At 52.1% G+C, this 26239-nt stretch overlaps 1 protein-coding gene across 4 annotated transcripts in view; it reads left to right on the top strand.

The window, feature by feature from the left end:
* The first annotated feature begins 224 nt into the window (after positions 1–224).
* WNT7B (Wnt family member 7B) overlaps positions 225–26239 on the top strand; it is a 117304-nt gene continuing 91289 nt past the window's right edge. The window contains exon 1 of one of the 4 annotated variants that reach the window (XM_048516007.1): positions 225–753. In XM_048516007.1, coding sequence (XP_048371964.1) covers positions 683–753 — 71 coding nt within the window. In that variant the 5' untranslated portion in view covers positions 225–682. Of the gene's footprint in view, positions 754–1934; positions 1990–12791; positions 13192–14323; positions 14346–26239 lie in introns of those variants that run through there. The other 3 variants (XM_048516008.1, XM_048516006.1, XM_048516009.1) reach the window with 3 other exon arrangements.

Here is a 26239-nt window from a genome sequence, read left to right on the forward strand (position 1 = left end):
CACCTGCAGGGAGCAACTCTCTCTCTCTCTCTCTGGATGTGCGTGTGGATGTGTGCGCGCCCCTCCACGGCAGACGACTGCTTGGTGGCAGACCCTGTAATTATCTGTGAATCCCCCCACCCGCCGCCCCCCGTTCGCCTTCGGTGCGCCTCTGGCTTCCCTGGAGCGATTTCCAACCGGGCAGATGAGCGCTGCGAAGGCAGAAGGAGGCGCAGGCGGAGAATGAGGTATGCGTGAGAATCCCCGAGCCAGAGAGAGAGAGAGATCCTCCTCCTCCTCCTCCTCCTCCTCCTCCTCCTCCGCTGCCTCCTCCCCTCCTACCTGCTGGAGCTGCAGATCGCAAGATCCGCGGCGCTACCTGGCCGAGTCGGAGCCAGCGGCCGGCCACGCACCCGAGCGCACGGCTGTGCTCCGCTGAGTCCCGCCGCCGTCGCCGTCCGGGCCAGCAGCTGCAGCGGCAGCCACCGCTTGGCCGGAGCCATGCCCGCGTCCCTGTCCGGCTCTGCCGCGGGGAGCCGCTCGGGGACCCGCGGCGTGGCCGGACGCGCCGTCGAGTTTGGCCGGCTGGCGCTGGCGCTGAGCTCTCTGGCCGGGCTCTAGTGGCCTCTCCCGGCCCGGCCCGCTCGGCTTCGGTGGCCGGCAGCGTTTCTCTTCTATGGCTCCCCTCCTGCCCTGCTAGACCATGCGCAGGAACTTCCGCGAGTGGATCTTCTACGTGTTGCTCTGCTTCGGGGTCCTCTACGTCAAGCTAGGGTGAGTTCGGCCCGTCTGGGGCTCTCTATCTGTCTGCCTTGTCTGTCTGTCTGGGGAGGGGGTCAGGCAACAGGGGGCGCTCACCGGGGGTCCTCCCTGGCTCGGTCCCCCGCATCCAAGGCCAGGAGGAGGAGGGCTGGGGTGCACGCTCCTGGCCGCCCCGACGTCGCGCACGGCTCGCCAGGGCTGCAAACGCCCCGCCTGATATCGATCGGCCCGCGGAGAGATCGATATCGTGGCCCGCAGAGGCGGGTCAGATGCTGGCAGGCGGGGGAAGGGGAAGCCTCGTCCTCGGGGGCGCCCCAAAGACTCCCTCCAAGACCCGTCGGGGTGCCGCTCTTGGCTTCGGGATCGCGCGCTGAATTGGGAAGGAGGCAGCGCAGGGGACGTGGAGCTGCGCGGGACCGAACTCCGGCCTTGCTGGCTCCGGCCTCGCTCCTCTTTTGGCACCGGCGCGGCTGGGCTCCTGAGTCGAGGCGCCGCTCGGGGCCCCCCTCGTGACCCCGCTTGCTCTGCGCTGTGGGGCTGGCTTCCCAAGCAAACGTGGCCCCGAGCGGCGGCGCGTCGATTCGGAAGCCAGCAGCGCCGGTGCCAAAAGGGGAGCGAGGCCGGCGGAGCGCGGAAAAACCTTCCGGCCCGACTCGGGAGTCAGCCAGGCTCCTTTGGAGACGCCGTGAGGCTTACTCCCGAGTCGGGTGGGAAGGTTTCCGCGGTCCCCCTGGGAAGCAGGAGCCGGGGGGGGGGGGGGGCTGGCGGGCCGGCTGCGGGCCAGCCAGCCTCTGGGTGCGCAAGGGGCGACCTCCTCCCGAGGAGAGGCTCCCTCCCGGCCGTGCTGCCCTCCGGGGGGCTGAGGGTGTCTGCGCTCTGCTGCGCTCCGCAAAGGTCCCCGACGGCGGCAGGGGAGCCAGGCCGGCCAGGAGGGAGCCCTGGGCTCCCCTGGCCTCGCCTCTCTCTCTCTCTCTCTCTCTCTCTCCACCCTGCCGCCCGCCGCGAGTGAGTCGTCTTTCCACATTCCTGAGCCGCAGCCGAGTTCTTACCTGTCGAGCCGCTGCCTCCGTCTCTTCTTGGCACAGCCGCTGGCCCGAGGCGCTCCGGCTCCCCCGGGGCCCTCCCCGGTCAGCAGGCGGCCAACCCGCCCCTTGGAGGAGGGGCGGGAAAGCAGGGGGCCAGGCCGAGGGCCTCGGAGTCCGAGCGTCACGACGGCCCTGTGGAGTAGGACGGGTTGGTCTCCCGCAGGTGAGGCCGTACAGGTGTGAGGTGGGAACCCGGTCGGCCCGGACTGGGGCTGGTGACTTGAGGCGGCTCCGAGTAGTGGATCCCCCATCCCACCCCAGGCCTGCACGGGAGGGCACCCTAGCCACTCTACCCCACTCCCGTCTAGACCAGGGACCCTTGGTGCGGGCCGTCACAGGCCCCTGGCAAGGCCAGACCGTTCCTTTCCACGCTTGGATCGGCCCTGGCCTGCTCAAGCGTGGGGTGTAGCGCCGCCCGCTCGACCGCTGGACTAGATCCCGGGGGACTGAGTTCTAATCCAGCCAGTGCTGTAAATCTGCGGAGAGGAAATGAGGGGAGACCGTCGGGTGCCGCCAAGCCCATACACCGAGGAAGGAGGTACCCCCGGGACTCCAGAACTTTGGGCATGCTCCGGGGTGTAACTCTGGAGCCACCCCCCCCCCCCCAACTCGTATAACTTCTTTATAGCATTGCTCGACTCTTGCAAACTCAAACCCTTTTTCATCCCGGTCCTTTGCAGAGGGACGCGGAAGGAAATCTCGCTTATCAAGAACTGGGGGTCACTTTTAACCAGTTCCTTCCCACTGGCCAGTTAAGATATTTTTCTGCTCCCTGTGCTAACTGAGGCAGGTATAGGCCTTTTGGGGGTAGCGGTCTATGGAACACTCCTCCACTGCAGGGCCACCTTTGGGTGCTGAGGCTCCCCACTGCTGTTATTTGGGAAGGACATGATTTCTAGGGTGTTGTGGGTTTTCCGGGTTGTATGACCATGTTCCAGTAGCATTTTCTCCTGACGTTTTGCCTGCAGGTGAAATCAGGAGAAAATGCTACTGGAACACGGTCATACAACCCGGAAAACCCACAACACCCTAGTGATTCCAGCCATGAAAGCCTTCGACAATACATTGACATTATTTCTTTCCCACCATTCTGTTGAGTGTGTGAACATTTTATTGTGCATTTTATGGTCTATTGGTTATATTTTCTGCTTGGCTTGACCACGCAGCTTGGAATGTTTTTTAAAAAAATGTGTTTTCAGGTGTTCGCCATATTGCAGGATATCTGGCTAGTTTCATTGCCGGTGGCCTCCATTTTAATCTCAGTTCTCTGTTGTAAAGGAATGTATTTTATTTGATGCTTTACAGTTGCGAATGGCTCTCATTCCGCACATGCAGAATAATGCACTTTCAATCCACTTTCAATGCATTTTGCAGCTAGCATTTATTGTGCGGAATAGCAAAATCCACTTGCAAACAATTGTGAAAGTGGATTGAAAGCGCAGAAGGTCATGTGTATCATGTACTACATGTGATATGTACTACGTGTAAGGGGGCTGCTCCTAGGTAAGGCTCCATACTTGGGAATAAAGGTCGGCAGACTGGTTAGTTCTGCAGAGAAGCGGCAGACTCACGGATTAAAGGTCAAGTTAATTGTTTGTTAGGGAACTACATTTCAGATAGAAAAACTGAGAGACGGAGGTAGCTAGCTAGGGAAGGAGGGAGAAAAGACTTCTGGGTGTTGGGAGAAACAACACCTTGTGTGTGTTTTCCCTTTGCACATCAAGCAGAGTGCACAGAAGCTAAAACACAGCGGAGCTTACCTTGGCATCCACATGTGGCTGAGCTTGGTAGAGAGAGCTTAGGACACAAAAGAAAGTCGGAGTCATTTGTAGTTTCTAATCTATTAAAAAGAGTATTTATTAGTGAACTCCATTCTGGATAGAAAGGTGGAGAGATAGGCCCCTTCCGCACACACAAAATAATGCGTTTTCAAACCACTTTCACGACGATTTTGCTATTCCGTACAGCTTCAAAGAGCACTGAAAGCAGTTTGAAAGTGCATTATTCTGCATGTGCGGAATGAGCCATAGGTTCACTAACTATCCTATTCTAGCTGGATGGAGACGGATGTGCAGGAGACACATCCTCTCCCTAGGCATGGTGAAAGTAAGATGGAGAGTTCTGAGAAGGAGGCGGAAGCAAGGGAGGAAGTCCCTAAGAGTATCAGTCTACATCAAAGGATAGGACCAGCATGATAGAATAAAGGTGACGAATTCCTAGGTCCCTTTCTAGTCACTGGGTATCTAGTTAAAAAAAAACCCCTCTATAGGTTAAGGCAGGAATAAAGTTCCTTTCTTCCAACACTGAGAAGAAAAAGGAAATTAGACCTGAGATTATCAGACCAAGGACAGACAAGAGGCGACACAGAAGGACAGAAAGGTAAAGACAAAAACTTTACCGTATTCTCTACGGGGTTTCTTCTCAGATCTGTTACAGGCTAGACATTATTACTTCCAACAATAATGTCCCACTGACATAAATTCCAGTATGCTTAAGATGAGACCTACAGAGCCAGCGTGGTGTAGTGGTTAAGAGCAGGTGTACTCTAATCTGGAGAACAGGGTTTGATTCCCCACTCTGCCACTTGAGCTGTGGAGGCTTATCTGGTGAACTAGATTAGCTTGTGCACTCCAACACAAGCCAGCTGGGTGACCTTGGGCTAGTCACAGCTCTTCATCACTCTCTCAGCCCCACCTACCTCACAGGGTGTTTGTTGTGAGGGGGGAAGGGAAAGGAGTTTTAAGCCCCTTTGAGTCTACTTACAGGAGAGAAAGGGGGGATATAAATCCAAACTCCTCCTCCTCCTCCTCCTCCTCCCTGAACTGAATGTAGGGTGGTGTAGGGTGGTGGAGATAAAATGTAGGGTGAATGTAGGGTGGTGGAGATAAAAGGGCATAAAGAAATATAAGCTATATCATTTGCTCTACTTACAGGAGAGAAAGGGGGGATATAAATCCAGCTCCTCCTCCTCCTCTTCTTCTCCTCCTCCTCCTCCTCCTCCTTCTCCTCCTCCTCCTCCTCCTGCTAATTCAGTAGGAGAGAGTTAAGCATGCCTCCAATCCAATCCAATCCAATCCAATCCAATCCCATCCATCCATCCATCCATCCATCCATCCATCCATCCATCCATCCATCCATCCATCCATCCATCCATCCATCCATCCATCCATCCATCCATCCATCCATCCATCCATCCATCCATCCATCCATCCATCATAAAAGGGCTTAGTTCCTGTGTTGAAGTCTGGTGCACACTCATGTTCCCCTGGGTGGATTCCCCCCAAAGGCCTTGAAATTGATGTGATCCTGAGACCTTAGAAGTTTCATAAGCAACAATTTGTGACTGTACAGGTTTAAATCAAAATGACAACAGTACAGACCTTTTGGGAGTAGAGGTCTCCGGTTTTAAGGCCAAGATCTTTCCTCTCTCCTGTGGGGGCAGCTCATCTAGTTTTATGAATTGCTGGGCAAACTCTAGGTGGAAGGATGGTTTTCATTTCTAGACTGGACTAGGAGCCCCTCAAGGGTAAGCGGAGCTGGCAGTGCAGTGGGCAATCCCCTGCAAAGAGGAGGGGGAAAGGCACCTGGTGGGCCACTGCAAGTAGCAGAGTGCTGGACTAGATGGACTCTGGTCTGATCCAGCAGGCTAGTTCTTATGTTCTTATGACTGTGTGGAGGGGGAGTCACGTTTGGAAATGATCTACGTCAAGATTTCTATCCCGTGTTATGATGGATATCCTGCCTTTCCTTTAACACACTTAAGGTAGCAAAGAAAATAAAGGTTCCATAAAGGAGCCTAGTAGGCGGCTTCAGTTGAAGCTGAGCTCACTCCCAAAACCTTTCATGAATCCCCAAGGTTAGCCTCAGAGCATGCGATGAAATAGGATACTTCTGAGGATGCACAAAGTGTGTTTTTCGCAGGTGAACCATGGCTAGCTCTCATCCATCTGAGATAAGGCTGGAGAATTTTAGAGGGTGGAAATTAGGAACTTCTGCCCAAAGTAATTGCTGGGGAGATGCACGGAGAAGAAAGCATTTTGTGTGGAAAAAGGACATGACACTCCTACTGATGAAAAAAGATATAGGGTCGTGGTGTAGTGGTTGAAGCCTCTTCCACACATGCAGAATAATGCACACTCAATCCACTTCCACAATTGTTTGAAAGTGGATTTTACTATTCCGCACAGTAAAATCCAGCTTCAAAGTGCACTGAAAATGGATTGAAAGTACATTATTCTGCATGTGCGGAAGGGGCCCAAGGGCAGACGACTTTGAGCAGGTGAAACGGGGTTGTTTCCCCACTCCTTCACATAAAGCCTGTAGGGTGACTTTGGACTCTTCACAGGTCTCTGAGAACTTTCTCGGCTCCACCTACCTCACAAAGTGTCTGTTGTGGGAAAGGGGGAGGTGATTGTACTGTGTGTGTGTGTGTGTGTGTGTGTGTTGAACTTTCACTTCCCCCTCCCAATAATGAACTGGGGCTGCTCACCACCGACATTAGGGAAGGGAGCCTTGGAAATACCAATTCCCCCATTGAAACCACGTGCTTTTTAAGGTAATGATGCTCTGCTCCCCTGCCTTTTATATGTGTGTGTGTGGGGGGGGGGGGGAGGGATAGTCATCAGAACTTTCTTCTTCTCCTCCCCCCCCCCCTCTAATTTCTTCCCTGGATTAGCAGGATGAATAAAGCAGATAAAAACTTATCCTGCTCTTTACTGTTCACACTACATCCCTCAACTCGGATGTACCTGCACTCACCAAAGTTTCTTGCTTTAGCAAAGAAATTGAGGACCAGTAAGCATGCATGTGTCCTGTTTAAAAAGCCCCTTTCAGGCTCAGAACCCCCCCTCCCATCTTCTGCGGTTGGTTCTGCTCAGGGCTGAAATGTAGAATGCAAACTTAAGTTCTGGAGGCCATTGATGCATCTGCCTGTCTCGTTTCCTCAGCTTCCTTGAAATTCCCACGTTCATTGGTGGAGGGATTTAAAGAGCTGAGGATGACCTCCTTCAGCGCCTCCTAATCAGAGCTCACTCTAACCCTCGCTGGATCTGGGATCCACCTGTCTCTCTAGCTTGGCAGCAGGTAGCAGGAAAGCAGCGCGCACTTGGCTGGGGATGTTCAGAAGAGCAGCCAGTTCCACGGATGTTCTGCTCGCCAGCGCCAAACAGGGAGCCGGGTTTTCAGCGGTCTGTTCGCCTTCTCGCCAGGCAGTCCAGCAGGTGGTACCATTATTTCCTAACAGCGCAGTTGACGCGGCACAACACGGTACAGTTCTCCGCCCCACCCCCTGGCCCCACTGCTTTATTTGGCCACCAGTTGTTCAAACAGACAGTTAAACCAGTCACAAATACATCAGGGGGAAAGTTTGAGTGGGGTCACCCCTCTGGGGTGGCTCCTTTAAGACCGCCAAAGTTTTATTCCTGGAATAAAGTTTTGGTACAAAGTTTTGTTCTTGGTATTCGGTCATCAAACGGGGAGCACAGATTTATACCAAAAACAAAACTTGGGTGGTCTTAAAGGTGCCACCCCACTCAAACTTTGTTCTGCTGCTTCAGACCAACATGGTTACCCACCTAAATCATAGGGTGTTCCCACTCATACGCTGATCTGCCAAACGCCCCCCCCCCCCCACACCCCTGGGCCCCAGCAAATTTGTTCATTGAGAGGTTGAGCCATCTGGCGCTGAACCGATCAACCCAGCCCGATAAAGTAAAATTGACAGCTCTGTGTCCAGCTTGTCTCAAAATTCCTGGCCTTGCAACAAGTGTTACAGTCACCTCCAAAGCTGACCCAGATCTGACCAGATCAGATCCGGCTAGCCTGGGCCATGCAGTGGGTAGGGTTTACACTGGAAAAAACTCTCAACAGGGTCGCACTGGAAAAGGAGTCCCGGCTGCAATCCCAGGCACTCATGCCTCTGCGTCTTTTATTAAAATTGTGCTTTTGCAATAAAAATGTTGTGGTTTATCACAAGCATACAGGGGATCTTATGGTTTCCTCAGAAGTAAGTCCCCACCGAGTTCTGTGGGGTTTGTTGGAGCGATGCTGTGTCCCGGTTGTCCAAGGTGCTTCTAGACTACGGATTTTGTCCGAACTCAGTGGTTCGGGCTGCCCCCATCGCCTGGATCAGAAGATGGAATAAAGACAAAAAGGTCGTCTCAAAAGGGGCGAAGCAGAATTACTCATAAACGTGTTTTTCCCCCCTTTAAAAGAACCGTTAGCACTAGGGGGTTGTGGGTTTTCTGGGCTGCATGGCCCTGCTCCAGTAGTATCTTCTCCTGACGTTTCGCCTGCATCTGTGGCTGGCATCTTCAGAGGATTTGATGGTAGTAAAGCAAGTGGAGTAGATGCACCTGTGGAACGTTCAGGGTATATATATACTCGGCTTGCTTTGTTGCCACAAGATCCTCGGAAGATGCCAGCCACAGATGCAGGCGAAACGTCAGGAGAAAATGCTACTGCAACACGGATATACAACCCTGAAAACCCACAACACTCTAGTGATTCCGACCGTGAAAGTCTTCAACAATACAACCATTAGCAAGTTAGCACGTGGCACTGCGCAAGCAAAAAAATGCATGGAAATCTGGAGCAGGAGTGTCCCTGGCTGAGGTTTCCAGCCTTGACCATTGCTCTTTGTCCAATAAATTCAGGGCTGTCACATTGTTGTCTTGTTAAAGGACTTTTTTTTGAAGGCTCCGCGTCCTCGGTCGATGTCTTGGAAGGGCAAAAGCCCTCGCTGGAAACACGAGATCCTCTTCCCGACGGGACTTTCGTTGGGTTTTCTTCGGTTGTAACAAACGACCCAAGGAAGGCGCCTCTCTTGCGCAGGGACCGCGAAGGTGCCCCGTTGGAGCGAGGAGCGAGTTCCCAAAAGGAACCTCGCCTGAACCACCTCCAGACCTGAAGCCGGCTTCGTTTGGCCGGTTAGCCACTGTAGGTCTGGAAGCGCCCGGCCTCAGGTTTCCGGTGCGCTCCCTTCAGACTTGAGCCGGCATCCGCGCCCGGCTCCCGGCCCCAAGGCGCCGCCCCAAAGCGCTCATCCGTTTCTGGAGGTTTCGGTGCTCCTCTTTTCTGGGAGGAGACGGAAGAGAACGAGGGAATCGCCCTATTCAGTCGGCTGAGCCTTTCCGGAGAAGAATCGGAGCCAGGGCGGCGCGGGAACGGACCTCTCCCAAGAAAAAGCCCAGTATGTTTGCAGGTGAAAAATCTGGAGGCTCCCACGCTAACCCCTGCAAGGGGGGCAGACCCAAGCGCTCCTTTTGCTAGCTGGTGGGTTATTGGTTCCTCTATTTTACTGCCGAACGGGGACTCAAAGCGGGCAGAACGGTGAAGCTCCCGGATGCTAGTCCCACCTGGCTCTCCAACCCTCGCTCCGCCTGCCTGGCCCTCCGCCATCCCTCCCTCTTCTCCATTCGCTTCCATGCCAAGCGAAGCAGCGGACCCAGGCCCCGGACAGGACAAGACCGAAATGCGCTTCCTCTGACCGAAATCCGAACCGATTCCGGAGCGAGCGGGTAGCTTAAAAGGTCGGCAACAGACGGAGACGGTCGAAGAGGTCCCGGAGGTGCTGAGCCCACCTTTTTCGTTGGTTTTCAATAAAGGGGTGAAGGCCTGTGTGGAACAGCCTCCCGGAAGAGGTCAGCGGGGTTCCCAGCCTCTTTTCCAGCCCCCTTTTACAGTAAGGCTGCAAAAAAGACGACTTCAGAAAAGCTATTGGAGCAGTACAAGGTCCCTTCCGCACATGCAGAATGATGCACTTTCAATCCACTTTCACAATTGTTTGCAAGTGGATTTTGCTCTTCCACACAGTAAAATCCAGCCACAAAGTGCAATGGAAGTGGATTGAAAGTGCATTATTCTGCATGTGTGGAGGGGGGGGGGGCAAGTTGGGATCAAAAGGAACATTTTCCCCAAGGTATCCTGGGTTCTGAGTCTGTCAGGTGAAACCCGAAGTATACATGTCCATATGGAAGTTGAACTGACGGAAGAGTATGAACTAAATACTTACCTGAACTAATACGGATGACCCTGAATCTATCTGTTATAACTGTTAAAAATAAGTTGAACTTACCTGTTGGATGTTGTTGACAAGAAATGATTGTATTTATAACTAATGAAATATAAAAAATATGAACCATGATATAAACTCATGTATATAGATATACATATTTGAAAACTTAGTTACAGTCAGAGTGCAACAGTAGTTGTGGTCCTATTACTATTATTCAGCAACCTGCCACAGGTGCATTCCTGTCCACAGGTGAGGGTGGGTTACTGCACAGGGAGGGGTCAACACAGGGAGTAAAATTATGGGAATTTACCTGTCCCCTTCCCTAGCTAGCAAGGAGAGCGACAGGCTCCCTTGGCCTGTCCTCTTCCCTACCGGAAAAATAAACCTAATTGACGTGGGCATGTTCAAGCGCCAGCAGAGGGGGGCGCTAGTGGCATCTGCCCTTCCTCTGGAATCAGGGGAGAGTGGATGGGGGGGCGGCTTGGAGGCGATCCCAGGCATAGCTGTGAAGCAAATGTGCTTGACTCTCAAGTCAACACACCAGGCTGCTGCGTAGCAAATGTGCTTGACCTACTAGGGCCCCATCCACACATGCAGAATAATGCATTTTCAAGCCACTTTCACAACTGTTTGCTGTTGGGAGAACCACACCTGGTGCGTGAGTTTCCCTTGCAAAAGTAGCAGAGCGGCACAGAGGCTGAACACAGGGAAGCTTACCTGGGCACACACGCGTGGCTGAGCTTGCTAGAGAGAACTTCAGACACAAAAGAAAGTCAGAGTCGTTTGTAGTTTCTAATCTAATGAAAAGAGTATTTATTAGTGAACTCCATTCTGGATAGAAAGGTGGAGAGATAGGTTCACTATGGCTCATTCCGCACATGCAGAATAGTGCACTTTCAAACTGCTTTCAATGCTCTTTGAAGCTGTGCGGAATGGCAAAATCCACTTGCAAACAGTTGTGAAAGTGGTTTGAAAACGCATTATTTTGCATGTGCGGAAGGGGCCTATCTATTCTAATCTAGCTGGATGGAGGCGGATGCCTAGGAGACACATCCTCTCCCTAGGCATGGTGAAAGTAAGATGGAGAGGTTCAGAGAAGAAGGCGGAAGCAAGGGAGGAAGTCCCTAAGGGTATCAGTCTACATCAAAGGGATAGAGTCAGCATGATAGAGTAAAGGTGAAAAATTCCTAAGTCCCTATCTAGCCACTAGCTCGCTAGTAAAAAACCCCCTCTGTAGGATGAGGCAGGAAACAGCGTAAAGTCCCTTTCTTCCAACATTTGCAAGGGGATTTTGCTATTCTGCACAGTCAAATCCAGCTGCAAAGTGCATTGACAGCGGATTGTGTTGGAAGAGAAGGACTTTACGCTGTTTCCTGCCTGAACCTACAGAGGGGGTTTTACTAGAGAGCCAGTGGCTAGATAGGGACCTAGGAATTGACACCTTTGCTCTATCGTGCTGGTTCTGTCCCTTTGATGTTAGACTGATACTCTCAGGGACTTCCTTCCTTCCGCCTTCTTCTCGGACTCTCTTCATCTTACTTTTACCATGCCTAGAGGAAAGATGGGTGCTCTGTGCATCCGTCTCCATCCAGCTAGAATAGGATAGCTTAGTGAACCTATCTACCTACCTTTCTATCCAGAATGGAGTTCACTAATAAATACTCTTTTTTAATAGATTAGAAACTACAGCCGACTCGGATTTTCTTTTGTGCCTAAGCTCTCTCTCCCAAGCTCACACACCTGTGCAGGTAAGCTCCGCTGTGCTTTAGCCTACAGTGCACTCGGGAAAACACACACACACACACACACACACGAGGTGCTGTTTATCCCAACAAATTGAAAGTGCGTTATTCTGCCTGTGCGGAGGGGGCCCTAAACTTGCAAGCGCCTCTGCAGCTCGGAGGGCTCTCAGGGGTCCTCTCTGGTCCAGGTGCGCCTTGAAAGGGCTCCCTTTTGGGTGGAGGGGATGCAGCGCCCTCCCGGGTTCGAACCCGGCCTGCCAACCTATGCTCTTGATGTCGACAGCCCTTGGCCTCCCCTCGGCAGCAGATTGGCACAAAGCCGTCAGGGTGTCAGAAGATACTTGATTGGGTCACCCCAGAGGTCCCCTTGGTCCGGCTTCCTGGCTTACATCGTGGCCAACCGGTTCGTTTTGATGGTCCAGCACAGGATTGGAGTGGCCTGAGAAAACGAGAGGGGGCGGAGCAGTGCCGCGCAGCTTTGGAAAGGCTAAGAGTCAGTAAGGAGAGTCAGTAACTAATGTGACTTCAGCGCAAGCTATGCAGAGCTCCTCCAGCAAAAGTCCACTGATTTCCGAAGGTTTAGACTCGAGGAACTCTGCATAGGACAGCGCTGTTAGTTGGCGCAAGAGTCCAGTCACAGGGACCCCGGTGCCAGAGGGAGAGAGCCCCGAGTCCCCTGGTCTCCCTGGCTCAGGCGGGGCCCAGGGGGTAATCGTTGGTAGCCGTGGGTTGCCGGCTGCTGGTGGGGCCCCTGCGCAAATCATCAGCCCCCCCGCCCCTCCTGAAGCAGAGCTCCTTGCCCCGGGAGACTCCAAGTCGCAGGGACCCCAGTGCCAGAGAGAGAGAGAGAGCACCCATTGGTCTCCCTCCTGGCTCCAGCGTGGCCTAGGTGGTAGCCGTCGGTGGCCTGTGCAAGAGAGCGCTTCCTTCTCCCGGGCAGCTGGGAGCGCGCAGGCGAGCCGTCGGGCTCGCTGGCTGGCCCCCACCCCACCCCACCCCTGGGCAAGGATGACAATGGAGTGACACGCAGCGGCTGCGTGTCACTCCCTTGTCATCCTTGCCCGGGGTGGGGTGGGGGCCTGCCAGCCAGCCAGCCAGCCAGCCAGCCAGGGAGCCCAGCGCGCAGGCGGCGTGCCGGGCGGGCTGGCCCACTGGTAGCCAGGAGTGGCGGCCGGCGGCGGCGGCGGCGGCAGCAACTGCAGCAGCAACTGCAGCTGCAGCAGAGCTGGGGCGAGGGGAGCCGCGCCATGCCCGGCGGCAGGAGAGGCGACTCGCAGGCGGCGGCGGCAGCAGCAGAAGAGCCGGACCAGGGCTGGCCGCAGCCCCGCTGAGCAGCGCGGCGGCTCTCCGGAGACCCCCTCGGCTCCCGGTGCCGTCCAGCCTGGCTTGGCGCGGCTGAGCCCCCCCCCCCCGCTTCCCCGAAGAAAGCCCGGCCGGGGCAGCAGGGAGGGAGCCGCTGGCGCCCCCGCCCCCCCAGCCTGGACGACCCGGCCCGGCCAGAGAAGGACTTGCGTCGGGAGACGACCATGATCCTCCTCTCTTCCCGCAGCGCCTTACTCTCGGTCTACTACCCGCAGATCTTCCTCATCCTCACCAGCGGGAGCTACTTGTAAGTGAACCCTCGACTCGGCTCCCTGGGGGTGGCGGAGCGCCGGAGCGCGGCTCTTCTCCCCTGGCCTCCGGGGGGGGGGGACAGCGGACGACCCAGCACCCCCCTGCCCCCCCCCAATCCTGGCGCGCCAAAGCTAGCTGCAGGTGCCCCCGACGGAGCCAGGCAGGAGGGTCGATCCTTCCCCAAATTGGAGCTAACCCGAATCACTTTGCTGGGCAAGGATGGGAGCCTTTTCCCCCCTTGGTGGGCGGGGGGTGGGGGCGAACCTGGGCCCACTGAAGGGAGTGAGACTTGCTGCTTGGGTCACCAAGCCTAGGATCGGGGGCTGGAAGACAGCTGGACGGGGGTTCGGTATCCGCAGGGTCGCAGGGGAGATGGAGAACAGGCGCTCAGGTGCGCGCAAAAGGTGGTCGAGGCTGCATCCCGGTGCGCCTCGAACCCGCGAAGGCGGACTTTGGAGCAAACAGGCCAAACCTGCGACGGCAAGAGGGTCGCAGCCCCATGCGTGGGAAAGAGAGGGCCCGGCGCCTTTACAAGGTGACCGGGAGTTGGCATCCTAAGCCCCAGGCCCCCTTAAAGAGACCGAGACCATCGGGTACAATTCAGGGGCACCGAGAAGCGCTTTGCGGTGAGGGCTCCTCTGCAGACTCACTTTCTTGCCTCCTTAGAAACGCTGCGCTTTGGCTGGATCGTGGCCACCTGTACCCAGGTTTTCATTCCAACCCCCCCCCCCCCCATCTTACCCCGGTCCCCTCCGGCTTTGTAATTCGAATTTTTAGGCATCTGACAAGTGTCGCGTTTACGGCGGCCAGCGAATGGGTTGGGGGAGGCTGAGGCGGTGGGCGCGCCGGAGCTGTCGGGGGCTTCAGAGGCTCCGTTCGCTCCGACTTTCGTCCCTTAACTTGCTTGGGGGATACCCCCCCCCCCCCCCGGTTTGCTTCCTATTTCTGGCCACATTGCACCGGCTCAAGCATCTCTCTCGCTGCTGCCGCGCGATCCTCCGCGCTCAGGTCGCTGCCGCTGCTAACCGAGGGCCGGCATGCCTGGCTTCGGAGAAGGCTTGCAGGAGCCTGCGAGCCCCATCCAAGACCAAAGGCTCCAGCCGTTTCGTAGCCATGGTGGCCATGCTGATCCTCCAACAGTCCTGCAAGGTAGGCAACTTTCAGCGCCTCCTTATATTGCGTGTGGAGCTGGGGGGAGGGAGCATGCAGAACCCAGGCAAGGTTTGAATCCGGAGCGCCCCGGCGGAACTTATTCGGATGCGCTGCGAGATTCGGAGCCGGTTCTTTAGGCGGATCTTTAGCGGAAGCAGGGATTGGGTCGCATTTCGTAAGCCTAAACCTGTTTACTCTGGAGTAAGTCCAAAGGGCTTACTGCGGGGCAAACATGCGCGCCCTGGATCGGGCCCGTGCACTTTCCCTCCGGGCGCGCGTCTCTTTCAGTCCGTCGGATCTGGAACTGCAACCATCCAGTCCGGACTCGGATCCCGCCTCTTACTCGCTGGGAGAACGCGCCCCCTTCTAGCCCCGCGTCTCCTTCTCCCTCCGGCCTGCCTAACGCAACGCACGGGTCAGGGGCTGCACTTGAACGGCTGCTCTTGGCCGGCTGGGGGCTTCACGTCGGGGCGCTTCCAGCCCCCCGAGAGCCGCCGACGGGTCTTTGCTTGGGGCAAGCCGGGAGTCCCGATGGGGGGGATCTGGGAGAGAGAGAGAGAGAGAGAGAGAGAGAGAGAGAGTTTGCGCTCAGAACAAGAGGAGCCGCCAGATTTTCTTGAAAGGCTGTAGGAAATGACTCTCCGGCCCAAGTTCTGCCGGCTAAAAATAGTCCCCGGGCTTGAAACAAAAGTTTGCTCGACCGCACGCCAGATGCTGGCGGTTTCCCTTGCAGCGTGACATAATTATAAGGTCCGCAGGCAGAAGCTGGAGGGAGCGGGAGAGGCGGCCCAGCCGAGGGGAAAACGCGCGCCCGACGGCTCCGACGCCCGCTCGGCACCGCTGGGGTTGGGGGACAGCGGGAGCTCCCCTCCCTCCTCCCCCACAGCCCAAGCCGGCCTGGGAACAGGCTCCGTGCTGGACTCCTCCACCGACTCTGGGGAGGGAAAGGCGGCGGGATCGCACCGACTGCGCAGCCTTCTCTTCGCAAAGAAAGGCCCGAAGGGGACACCGGTCAGTCCCTTCTGATATCCTGCCCCGGAACATGGAGGCTCCTTCTGAAGCACCTGAGGCACCTCACACAAGTGGGGCCGGTCCTCCAGGCGTCCTTCCCGACCTTGTACCGCACGGCCCTGGACTTGACTTGCCAGCAATCCTAAACGCGCCCACTCAGGAACCCGCCCCAGTCTATCCCAGCAGGGCTTCCTCCCAGACCAGCGCCTTGGGGAGGGAGACGCTCAGCCCGGCCCTGGAGCCTTTCCTGAAAGTCGGCCTTTCCCAATTGTCCAGCAATGCTGCAGAAGAAAAGTCTGGATTTATTCCCTGCCTTTCTCAACAAGCTCCCTTTTTCTTCCCCACCCATAACAGGCACCTTGTGAAGTCAGTAGGGCTGAAAGAGTTCTGAGAGAGCTGTGGCTAGCACAAGGTCATTTAGCAGGCTTCATGTGTAGGAGTGGGGAATCAAACCCAATTCTCCATATCAGCCTGTTGCATTTGGGGTGGAGGAGGCCCTCATCTGGCAGCCCACCCGGTTCTCCGGATCGCTGAGTCCTTTGGGGCAAGTGGAGGGGAAGGGGTTTCTTTCCCACTGGCTGGGCGCTCCTGCCTGCCAGCTCCCTCCTCTGTGCTGTAGAGGGCCTGCAAAAGGACTTGACCATCCAGGGGCCACCTGCCTCTCTGGGCTGCCACTGGAACAGAGGTCGAGTCCCTTCAGCAGGGGCGAATAATCAGTTTTTCACCTTCCCAATCCTTCAGTGCAGCCATTTCATGGACTCTGCGAGGGCAATCTCTGCCTCCCTGGGGTCCAAAAAGAGTTTGGATTTATATCCCCCCTTTCTCTCCTGTAAGGAGACTCAAAGGGGCTGACAATCTCCTTTCCCTCCCCCCCTTACAACAAACACCCTGTGAGGTGGGTGGGACTGAGAGAGCTCCGAAGAACTGTGACTTGCCCAAGGTCACCCAGCTGGTGGGTGTGGGAGTACACAGGCTAATCTAGTTCCCCAGATAAGCCTCCACAGCTCAAGCGGCAGAGCGGGGAATCAAACCCGGTTCCTCCAAGTTAGAATGCACCTGCTCTTAACCACTACGCCACTGCTGCTCCTTAAAGGGAATAGACAAGGCCTGGGCTGTTGGAGACACCTCATTGCGTCCAGACCTCTTGACCCAGCCCTTTGTCCACCTTTTGCCCACAAAGGCCATTGCAAAGCCTGGCCTTTTCCTGATTTAGTAGGGGTGATCTTTGCAGATTGATGGGGGGGGGGGGGCAGTGGGAAGAGCGCGGGTCCGGCGCAGAAGAAAAAGAAGAGTTTGAATTTATACCCTGCCTTTAATCTCCTGTAAAGGAAACTCCTTTCCCTTCCTTTTCCCCACAACAGACACTTTGTGTGGTGTGGGACTGTGAGATAGGTGAGGTAGGGGGTGCCGAGAGAGTTCTGGAGCTGTGTCTGGCCCAAGGTCACCCAGCAGGAACGTAGGAGTGGGGAAACAAACCCGGTCCCTCCAGATAAGAGTCTGCTGCTCATGTGGAGCGGTGGGGAATCAAACTCCGCTCTCCGGACTAAGGTCCACCTGCTCTCAACCACTTCGCCAGGCTGGCTCTCTCAGGTGGATTGTGCCGTGGGCTCTTTTCGCCCACCTACTTTTTCTCCTCTGCAAGAGCAGTTGACACAAAATGCTGGTATTGTGGTTTCGTTGCTCAGATTTGTGCAATTGCTCGCTCTTCTAAGGACGGTCACCAGTTTGCTAAAAATGAGGAGGGCATAAAGAAGAAGAAGAAGAAGAAGAAGAAGAAGAAGAAGAAGAAGAAGAAGAAGAAGAAGAAGAAGAAGAAGAAGAAGAAGAGGAGTTTGGATTTATATCCCCCCTTTCTCTCCTGCAGGAGACTCAAAGGGGCTTACAATCTTCTTGCCCTTCCCCCCTCACAACAAACACCCTGTGAGATAGGTGGGGCTGAGAGAGCTCCGAGAAGCTGTGACTAGCTCAAGGTCACCCAGCTGGTGTGTGTGGGAGTGTACAGGCTAATCTGAATTCCCCAGAGAAGCCTCCACAGCTCAGGCGGCAGAGCGGGGAATCAAACCACGTTCCTCCAGATTAGATACACGAGCTCTTAACCTTCTACACCTCCTGCGTAGGAGGATAGGCCAAGGCTAGCCTGATGTGTCAGATCTCAGAAGCTAAGCAGCGCTGGTCCTGATCAGAATTTGGATGGGCAACCTCCAAGAACTACCAGAGACCTCATGCAGAGGAAGGCAACGATAAACCACTTCTGAATGTCTTTTGCCTTGAAAACCTGACGCGGTCAACATACATTACGCATGTCCAAACTGGGTGATGACAGGCAGTTGATTGCAGGAGCTTCCCCTGTTGACAAATGTGGCACTGCAGGTCATGTTGTATGATCGGACTTGGAAGGCTCAACAGTATTGTTGTGGTAGCCTAACAACCCTCAAACTGGCCACCGAGAGCTCAGCGCGCATTCTTTCCTTAAAGCTACAGGCGTTGTTTCCATTGTTTTGGCGAGTTTTAATCCCCCAATGTATCTTCTGTTTAAGGGCAGTAGCTTCCCTCCCTGCCTGCTCCTCAGTGGCTCATGTAGCTGTGGTGGTGGTGCCAACAATGGTGGCAACGGTGACTCTCACTCCCCCACTATATCACATTTCTGGGACACCCACTCATCTGCCTCTGCTCCCCCACCCATCTGACAGCTAGCCAAAAGTCAGTGACACCTTCTGCATCTCACAAGATGGGTTCTGGTGGGGGGAGCTCCTCTCTTTCCCGGTTTCTATTCCTCCAGAGCTGGTGGCGGCAGTAGCTCCCTTCTCCTGCCCCTCTGCAGCTCATACTGTGGTGGTGGTGGGGAGTGTGGCAGCAGTTCCTGCTCCCTCTCTTCTGCTTTCCTCTGGCTGGCTGCCAAGTTGACCAAGGTGTGTAGCCTGCTCAAGCGCCAATAATTCTCCTCCTTTGGGGTAGGGAATGAAATGTACTCCTCATTTTTTTTTACGTTTTGAGATTTTTCTGGCAACCTTGGATTCTCCCAACTTTGTAGAAAGATCTTTCCTGGTCCCAGCCTACAGATTTAAACGTCCACAAATGGGGCAAACGAGATATATTGATAATATACAATACATAACAGTTCAGTTTTTCTTGTGAAGGGCAGAAACTGGAGAATGGTGAGAGACAGAGGTCCTGGATAGTTCAGAAGCTCTTTGTGACCAGCCTGGTAGCCATGGGTTGTATCCAACGGTCCCTCCGCAAAAGGAGAACGTGGGTTTTCTGTGCATTCCCCTGCAGGGAAAATTTATGCATCTTGTAATGTAGATTGGTTACAACCCTCTCTGTTTATCTGGAAGTCTTTCTAGAGGGTCCAGCAGAGATCATGTTGACGTTGGAGCCAGGACATCTAACTTCAAAGCTAGAAGTTGCTGTGTGGCTTGGCCATGTTGCTATTTTTTAGCCTCTGCCCCCTGCTGTGTATAACGGGATTGGACAAGTTCATTTCCTGCCTGAATGGTGGAGCTCCTGATGTTAAACTTGGTTTCCGAAGAGCTCCAAGGAGGCACATGAGTGGCCAATTCTGACACTTGCTGGCGAGCGCAAAACTACCCAGTTTTCAGGCTTTTCCTTTTGGTGGGTTGCAGATACCTGGTTATGACATTGGGACAGATGGTAAAAGGCCCCTTCCGCACTCGCATAATAATGCACTTTCAATCCACTTTCAGTGCACTTTGCAGATGGACTTCACTGTGCGGAATAGCAAAATCCACTTGCAAACAATTGTGAAAGTGGATTGAAAGTGCACTATTCTGCATGTGCGGAAGGGGCCAGAGTGTCAGATTCACTGTCAAGCAATTGGTGGCGTTATTGAGGCCCGATAGGGCATAGATGAAACAAAACAAAGGTGATGCATCTCCAGCATAACCAGCAGCACAAGCTCCATCCAGATTCCAGAAGTTTTCATCAGAATCACTTGTCCCCGTCTGGCTAACTTTGGCTAAGAGACTTAACAACCACCACCTTTATTTGGCATTTAAAAATAGGTTCTAGAGCATTGCCAGACATTTTTGAAATACAAATCAAGAGTAGATTCAAAGCGCAGACAGGAAGACTATATAGCAGTATACATTACTTAGAAAGTTCTGTCACTTGTAAAAGAAATTTTGCTACTTTTTCCAAGAGCATGACATCTGTGTTGTTTAACAGAAGCTCCACAACAGAACAGTCAGAGACACTTTCAGATTTGTCTAGGGCCAGCCTGGGAGAGAAATTCCTAATGCCCACATATCTCGGACAGTCAAGAATAATGTGAGCAAGAGTCTCCACTGATTTTTACAGTGTGAACAAACCCTCTCCTGGAGAGGTATGGATTAGTAGCGACCCTTTGTAATGGCCGATGGGAAGGTATTGGATCTGGCCCTTGTGATAATCCATCTCTGTTGGGGTTCAGTTAATAATTCAAGATATTTGGCTATGTGCCCCTGTTCCGGTATTATTCCGACAGAGAGGGGTGAGCATGATTTATTTGCTTGCCCCAACAAGATATGATATTCCTGTTCTAGAAGTTTACTTTTGGCTAAGAGACTTTCTTGCTGAGGTGGCTGCTGCTCACCGGGATCCCTGCCTGCCACATTCCCAGTGATGTCAGGTGAGTCAGGATCTGCTTCCAGTCCTGACTCCTGACATAAGAGCAGATGTCTGTCAAAGACTGGAAACACCCAACGTGTAGCCACTCAGCCTCTGCCTGGGTTTTGTTTCTTCTGCCAATGGGGTCAGTAAAAACTATCACTGCACCGTGTGCTGCAAGCGAAGCTTAGTTGTTGTGTCACACAGTGGCGCTGTAACCAATGAGAGTCATTGATCTGGTCCGATGAGCATATTGGAACCTTTTGCGTTCATGCACATACATGAATCCACCGAGCTGAGCATGTGAACGGCTTATTTGACTTTCCTTCTGAATTTGTCTGTGCTTGGAATTCCTATTCAGTTAATCCAAATTCCTCTTTGTCTGACTTATTCATTGAATCGATCGATCAATTGAGGGAACTTATAGAATACTTTTACGAGCCGGACCTGTTTGGATGATTGCAAAGGGGTATATTTCCATGATCTTGCCTCCATTTTTTTGTGTCACTGGAATTAGAAGTTTGATGAAAGTCCTGTAATATTTCTTTAACGATGATGGATGTTCTTCTGACCGGGCAGTTTGCCTTCTGGGAGTCCGAATTCAGTGCTTTTCCGAACATGTATGTGTGAGGGGGAAAATTATCATTTTGCAGAGGAAGAGAGATGTTTTTTGTGGGTTTAGCAAAGGAGACATGTGCACCAGAAAAGGGCGGGGGGCACACATTGCTGTCAGGGAATCGGATGCTGCTCTGATATGAAATGGGTGTGTGTGTTAGAGTTCTGCAACAAGGTCATTAGAATCAAAAGCTTCCTACGTTTGGGTGACTGATAGGAAATCTTGCAAAAGGGCTGAAAAATTATTCATTTCAAAGGCCCCTTCTGCACATGCAGAATAACGCACTTTCAATCCTCTTTCACAATTGTTTGCTTTTACAAAAGTGGATTTTGTTATTCCACACAGTTACAAAGTGCATTGAAAGTGGATTGAAAGTGCATTATTCTGCATGTGCGGAAGGGCAGAAAACTGAGGTGCGTGATGTATTTGTATACCAAACAGCAATACTGGCACCATGTCAGCGTTAGTGATGTCCCAGCTTCCAGGGCTTGGAATGGCACTGTTAGGAACTGAGCATAGATTTGCAACACCGAGAAGTATAACCTCTTTCTAAAAGGTAGTTTAGAGCTATGGATGATCCCCATGTCAGTTCAGTATCTTGTTATTCAAGGGTTGATATGCCAGCGTTTGAAAGCTGTTAACAACCTTGTCACTGAAAACATCAGGGGTTGTTTAGCTGTAGCTGGTGGAAACATTTCAGACCCATGTGTGGTGTAGTAGTTAAGAGCAGGTGGACTCCAATCTGGAGAGCTGGGTTTGTTTCCCTACTCCTCCACATGAAGTCTGCTGGGTGACCTTGGGCCAGTCACAGCCTCACCTACCTCAAGGTGACTATTATGGGGAGAGGAAGGGAAAAGGAGTTTGTGAGTCACCTTGAGTCTCCATATAGGAGAATAAGACAGGGTATATATCCAAAACTCTCCTCTTCCTCCTCCTCTTCCTCCTCTCCTCTTCCTCCTCCTCTTCTTCTTCTTGCCTCCTCCTCCTCTTCTTCTCTCTTCCTCCTCCTCCTCTTCTTCTTCTTCTCTCCTCCTCCTCCTCCTCCTCCTCCTCTTCTTCTTCTTCTTCTTCTCTCCTCCTCCTCCTCCTCTTCTCTTCTTCTTCTCTCCTCCTCGTCCTCGTCCTCGTCCTCTCCTTCTTCTCCCATCCTCCTCCTCCTCCTCCGCCTCCTCTTCTTCTTCTCCCCTCCTCCTCCTCCTCCTCCTCCTCCTCCTCCTCCTCCTCCTCCTCTTCTTCTTCTTCTTCTTCTTCTTCTTCTTCTTCTTCTTCTTCTTCTTCTTCTTCTTCTTCTTCTTCTTCTTCTTCTTCTTCTTCTTCTTCTTCTTCTTCTTCTTCTTCCATGCAATAAGAGGAGACAAAGGCATTTTTCACAGTACATTTTAATGACCATCAAAGCTCAGATCCCCAATCCCTCTTTATATTCCTCCTCAAACGAACATATTTTTTGTTGCATTGGAGGAAGATCAGAGGAAGGTCATCTTTACAGGTCACCTTGCTATGGTTGCTTCCAGGTATCCATTCTGCAAACCACCAGCTATTGCTGTTGTGGATGTCACAATTTTTTTTCTTTTTAATGAAAAGGGAAGGAAATGCACATGTTTGCAAAAACCGTCTTATAGTGATGTATGTTATGTGAGGAAAATAAAATCACTCTAGAAATCCCTGCAAAGACAGTTTGTCCCAATGAATTAGGAAGTTGAACTTATGGACAGAGGAGGAGTTAGCGTATATCAGTGGTTCTCAACCTTCCTAATGCCGCGACCCTTTAATACAGTTCCTCATGTTGTGGTGACCCCCCAACCCTAACATTTATTCATTTTACAGATGGAGAACATTGATGCAGAGAGTCTTAGGCGACCCCTGTGAAAGGGTCGTTCGACCCCCAAAGGGGTTGCAACCCACAGGTTGAGAACCGTTGGCGTATATGGTTGTGCAACCATAATCTTATTTATGCCCATCCTACTTTTGGAGAATTAGCGATATATAGGAACAAACAGAGCACAGTACCTATCAGAGATAAGTTCTGCCAAATAACGATATTTACTTTCCACGCTGGCTCAAGCATGCATGTAAAGAAGGCTTTTCTAGCACCAGATGCTTGGCTCAACCGTTCAGCAAATGACAAAATAATCCCTTGGGGTGTTAGCAAGCCTGAGATGCATCCAAGTGCTGCTAATCCACCCATGGGAGTGATTTACTTACAGTAACCACACCCTTGAATGGAGGTTTTGGAATTCATAGGCTTGTGGTGGTTACTTAGCTTAGAAAGGAAGTGACAATACAACTGAGTGGACTGTCAGGAGGGCAAACGTACCCAAATGCTGGCATGCTGCCCGCACTGCTCTGCAAACCTCATTTAAAGTCTAGGAAAAAATAGCAACCCAAATGGGTCAGACTAATGGCACCCTTTGAGGCTGAGGGGAGCATGTGACCCATGCAGGACATCCACGAAAATACACAGCAGAACAACGACCACAACCTTTGCCTTTTCAAATGTGTGATTCGTTCCTTGGTTTCAAATGACCTCATTCTGTCTGGTAATGCACCATCCATATATGCAGGGCTTTAAAGAATGACGTAAGCAAACAAAGATATAAAGGGGCTTTTCCTCAAGACTGACACAGAGTTGTACTGTGGTTTCTATGCTAGAGTTCACCTCGTGGTGTATCTGCACACTGCGAAGCTGAGCTCAATGTTGTTTCTTTGTCTCAGTTCCTCTCTCCCTCAGAGAACTTCATGACATCCCTGTCGCCATGATTATGAACTGCACACTTTCTGCTGGAACAAGGCCGATGCACCGCTTTGGAAGCTTCGAAGTCGCGGACCTTGTCCAGCTCGGGAATCCATACACCTCATCCGCTTCAACCAATCAGGAGCCGCTTTTTTGTGGTACGGCGCAGAGCGGGAGAGTGCATTAGGCGGGCATGTAACTAGTAAACTGTAAAACTGTAAAAAAAAAAACGCCTCCCCGTTTCCCTATGGTAACACAAGCTCCCGCAATCCACGGTCAGAGGAGTGGGGAAACAGGCACCAAGATGATCCCAGCTGCCACTGGCTTTCGGTTTCCAGGGGGGCCAAATGGGGTGCTGTGCAGACAGCCTGGAATCGCCCCCCACTGAAGGGAACCAAGTCGACCTTAGCTCCCTTCTGTAGTGTGGAAAGCCCCTAAGGCTCTGCCCCAAGGATCTTCCAATTCCAGCAGTGGTGGGTGATGACTGGAGGAAGAGAAGGGGTTGGATGAAAGGACAGTTAGACAGACAGCTTAAGCCAAAAAACACCTCAGAGGAGAAGCTGTGGGTTTGTAAGTATACGCATGCGTGTGAATGTGTGTGTGTGGGACTACGACTTAAACTTTGGCCCATTATGCATGGAACGCTTCCTGCGATGCTCCTCATCCCACAACGTCTTCGCAGTGGGGTCTCCTCGCATTTCCTTGTTTACACGCGAGGAGGTGCCCCACTGCCCACTGTGTGGTTTGTGTGATTCGGCTGCCCCCATTTTGGGTTGCTCCCTGACCAAGCCAAGAATGAAGATTGCCAGGGTTTCTTTAGCCCTTTAAATGTAATATTGATCTTCCTCACATCAATATTGTGCAGGCTGCTACTGTTCTTTTTTGTTGTTCAAAGGAGGAAAACCCTGAAACTAGGGGAACCATCAGAGTCCTCCACCCCCCTTGCTAATAACAGGGCTTCTGGGTTCAGCAGTGTCATACACGTAAGTCCATCTGTACAGAAATCTCTGCTGCGAAGGAAATGTTCTTGTGTTGCCCAACAGAGCAGCACAGCATAATTGGCCTACCTGACATATGAGATACAGAACTAGGGTAACCTGAATCCATTTTTTCAAAATTTGATTTGCAGCCTCTGGTGGCTGTTTTGAAGTCTGCAAAAGGGTCTGTGACGAAGAAGGTGTTTGATCATTTCCTCTTCTACAGCTCCACACAGAGAGGTAGCATGTATAGAATAGAATAGAATAGAATAGAATAGAATAGAATAGAATAGAATAGAATAGAATAGAATAGAATAGAATCTTTATTGGCCAAGTGTGATTGGACACACAAGGAATTTGTCTCCGGTGCATATGCTCTCAGTGTACATAAAAGAAAATACATTTGTCAAGAATCATAAGGTACAGCACTTAATGATTGTCATATAGGTCTAGTAAGCAATCAGGAAACAATCAATAGTAATAAAAACATAAAATGTAAAATCATAAAATAAAATGAAATGTCAGCACAGGCTATAGTCATACAGTCATAATTGGGAGGAGATGGGTAGAAGGCATGATGAAAAAAGTAGTGCAATAATAATATAATAAAAATATAATAATAGTTTGACATTATCCCGAGGGAATTATTTGTTTAACAAATTGATGGCATTGGAAAAACTGTTCTTATGTCTGGTTGATAGCGGTGTGCAGTATGCAGCGTTTAGAGGGTAAGAGTTGAAACCAGTTTATGTGTCAGGATCACTGAGGGTCAGTAAATATTTTCACAGCCCTTTTTTTGGTAGTGCAGGTATACAGGTCCTCTGGAAGGCAGGTTAGCAGCAATTGTTTTTCTGCGTTCAGTTATTCTCTGAAGTCTGTCGGTCTTGTTGGGTTGCAAAACCAAACCACACAGTTATAGAGGTGCAGATGACAGATCAATGATTCCTCTGTGAACTTGTATCAGCAGCTCCTTGGGCAGAGAGTTTGAGCTTCTGGGGTTGGTAGCAGAAGAACATTCTTTGTTATTAAGCACTTGTGACATTTTGATAATTAGGTATAGTCATTAAAGTGCCACACTTGGCTTGGGGAGATTTGGATTTGATTCCTTGCTCATCTATAAAGCTTGTTGGTCCATCCATCCATCCATCCATCCATCCATCCATCCATCCATCCATCCATCAATCATCCATCCATCCATCCATCCATCCATCCATCCATCCATCCATCCATCCATCCATCCATCCATCCATCCATCCATCCATCCATCCATCTGGACTACAATTCTTGTGATCTATCTAACTTCATGGACTACAATTCCCATCAGCCCCCAGGAATTTTAGTGGCTGATGGGAATTGTAGTCCATGAACAACTGGCGAGCCACAGGTTGCAGACCCCTGGTCTATGCCATATATCCCCTTATGGGTTCAGGGCAGCTTGCGACATGTTAATACCAGCAGTGGGGTTCTAATGGTTTAATTACCATTCGCCCCTGCCCCCACCCCTTGCCGCGCTTTCCCCCTGCTACAGGAAGGACGGGTTTTTTAGCGCCTCTGAGCAGCTGGCCGTTTTTAGGAACTGGTTCGCCTGAACCGGTGCGAACCGGCTGAATCTCACCACTGGTTAATACATACAATATTCTAAAAAGAAGACAGAAACACATATACATACACACACGGCTGGCCAGTCGGTAAGTGGTCCATGGCTGAGGTAGTCTTATGTATCAGAAGGTTCTCTGCACATAGTAAGCTAACTGTGTAGGTTTAGGAGCCTGTGTAGGAGCAACCATCAGGTTTAGAGTGCAGTAACTCTGAAGGGGACCACAGGATGTGAAAGAAAAGGGCACTAGCCTTAACTTCTCTTTGACATGCTTTCTACATGCAGGGAATGTTTGGTGTGTGGAGCAGTATCCAGTCATGTGAACCTTGCTTAGGCCCCTTCCACCCATGCAGA

Source organism: Sphaerodactylus townsendi, linkage group LG14 (genome assembly GCF_021028975.2).
Source record: "Sphaerodactylus townsendi isolate TG3544 linkage group LG14, MPM_Stown_v2.3, whole genome shotgun sequence".
NCBI lineage: Eukaryota > Metazoa > Chordata > Lepidosauria > Squamata > Sphaerodactylidae > Sphaerodactylus > Sphaerodactylus townsendi.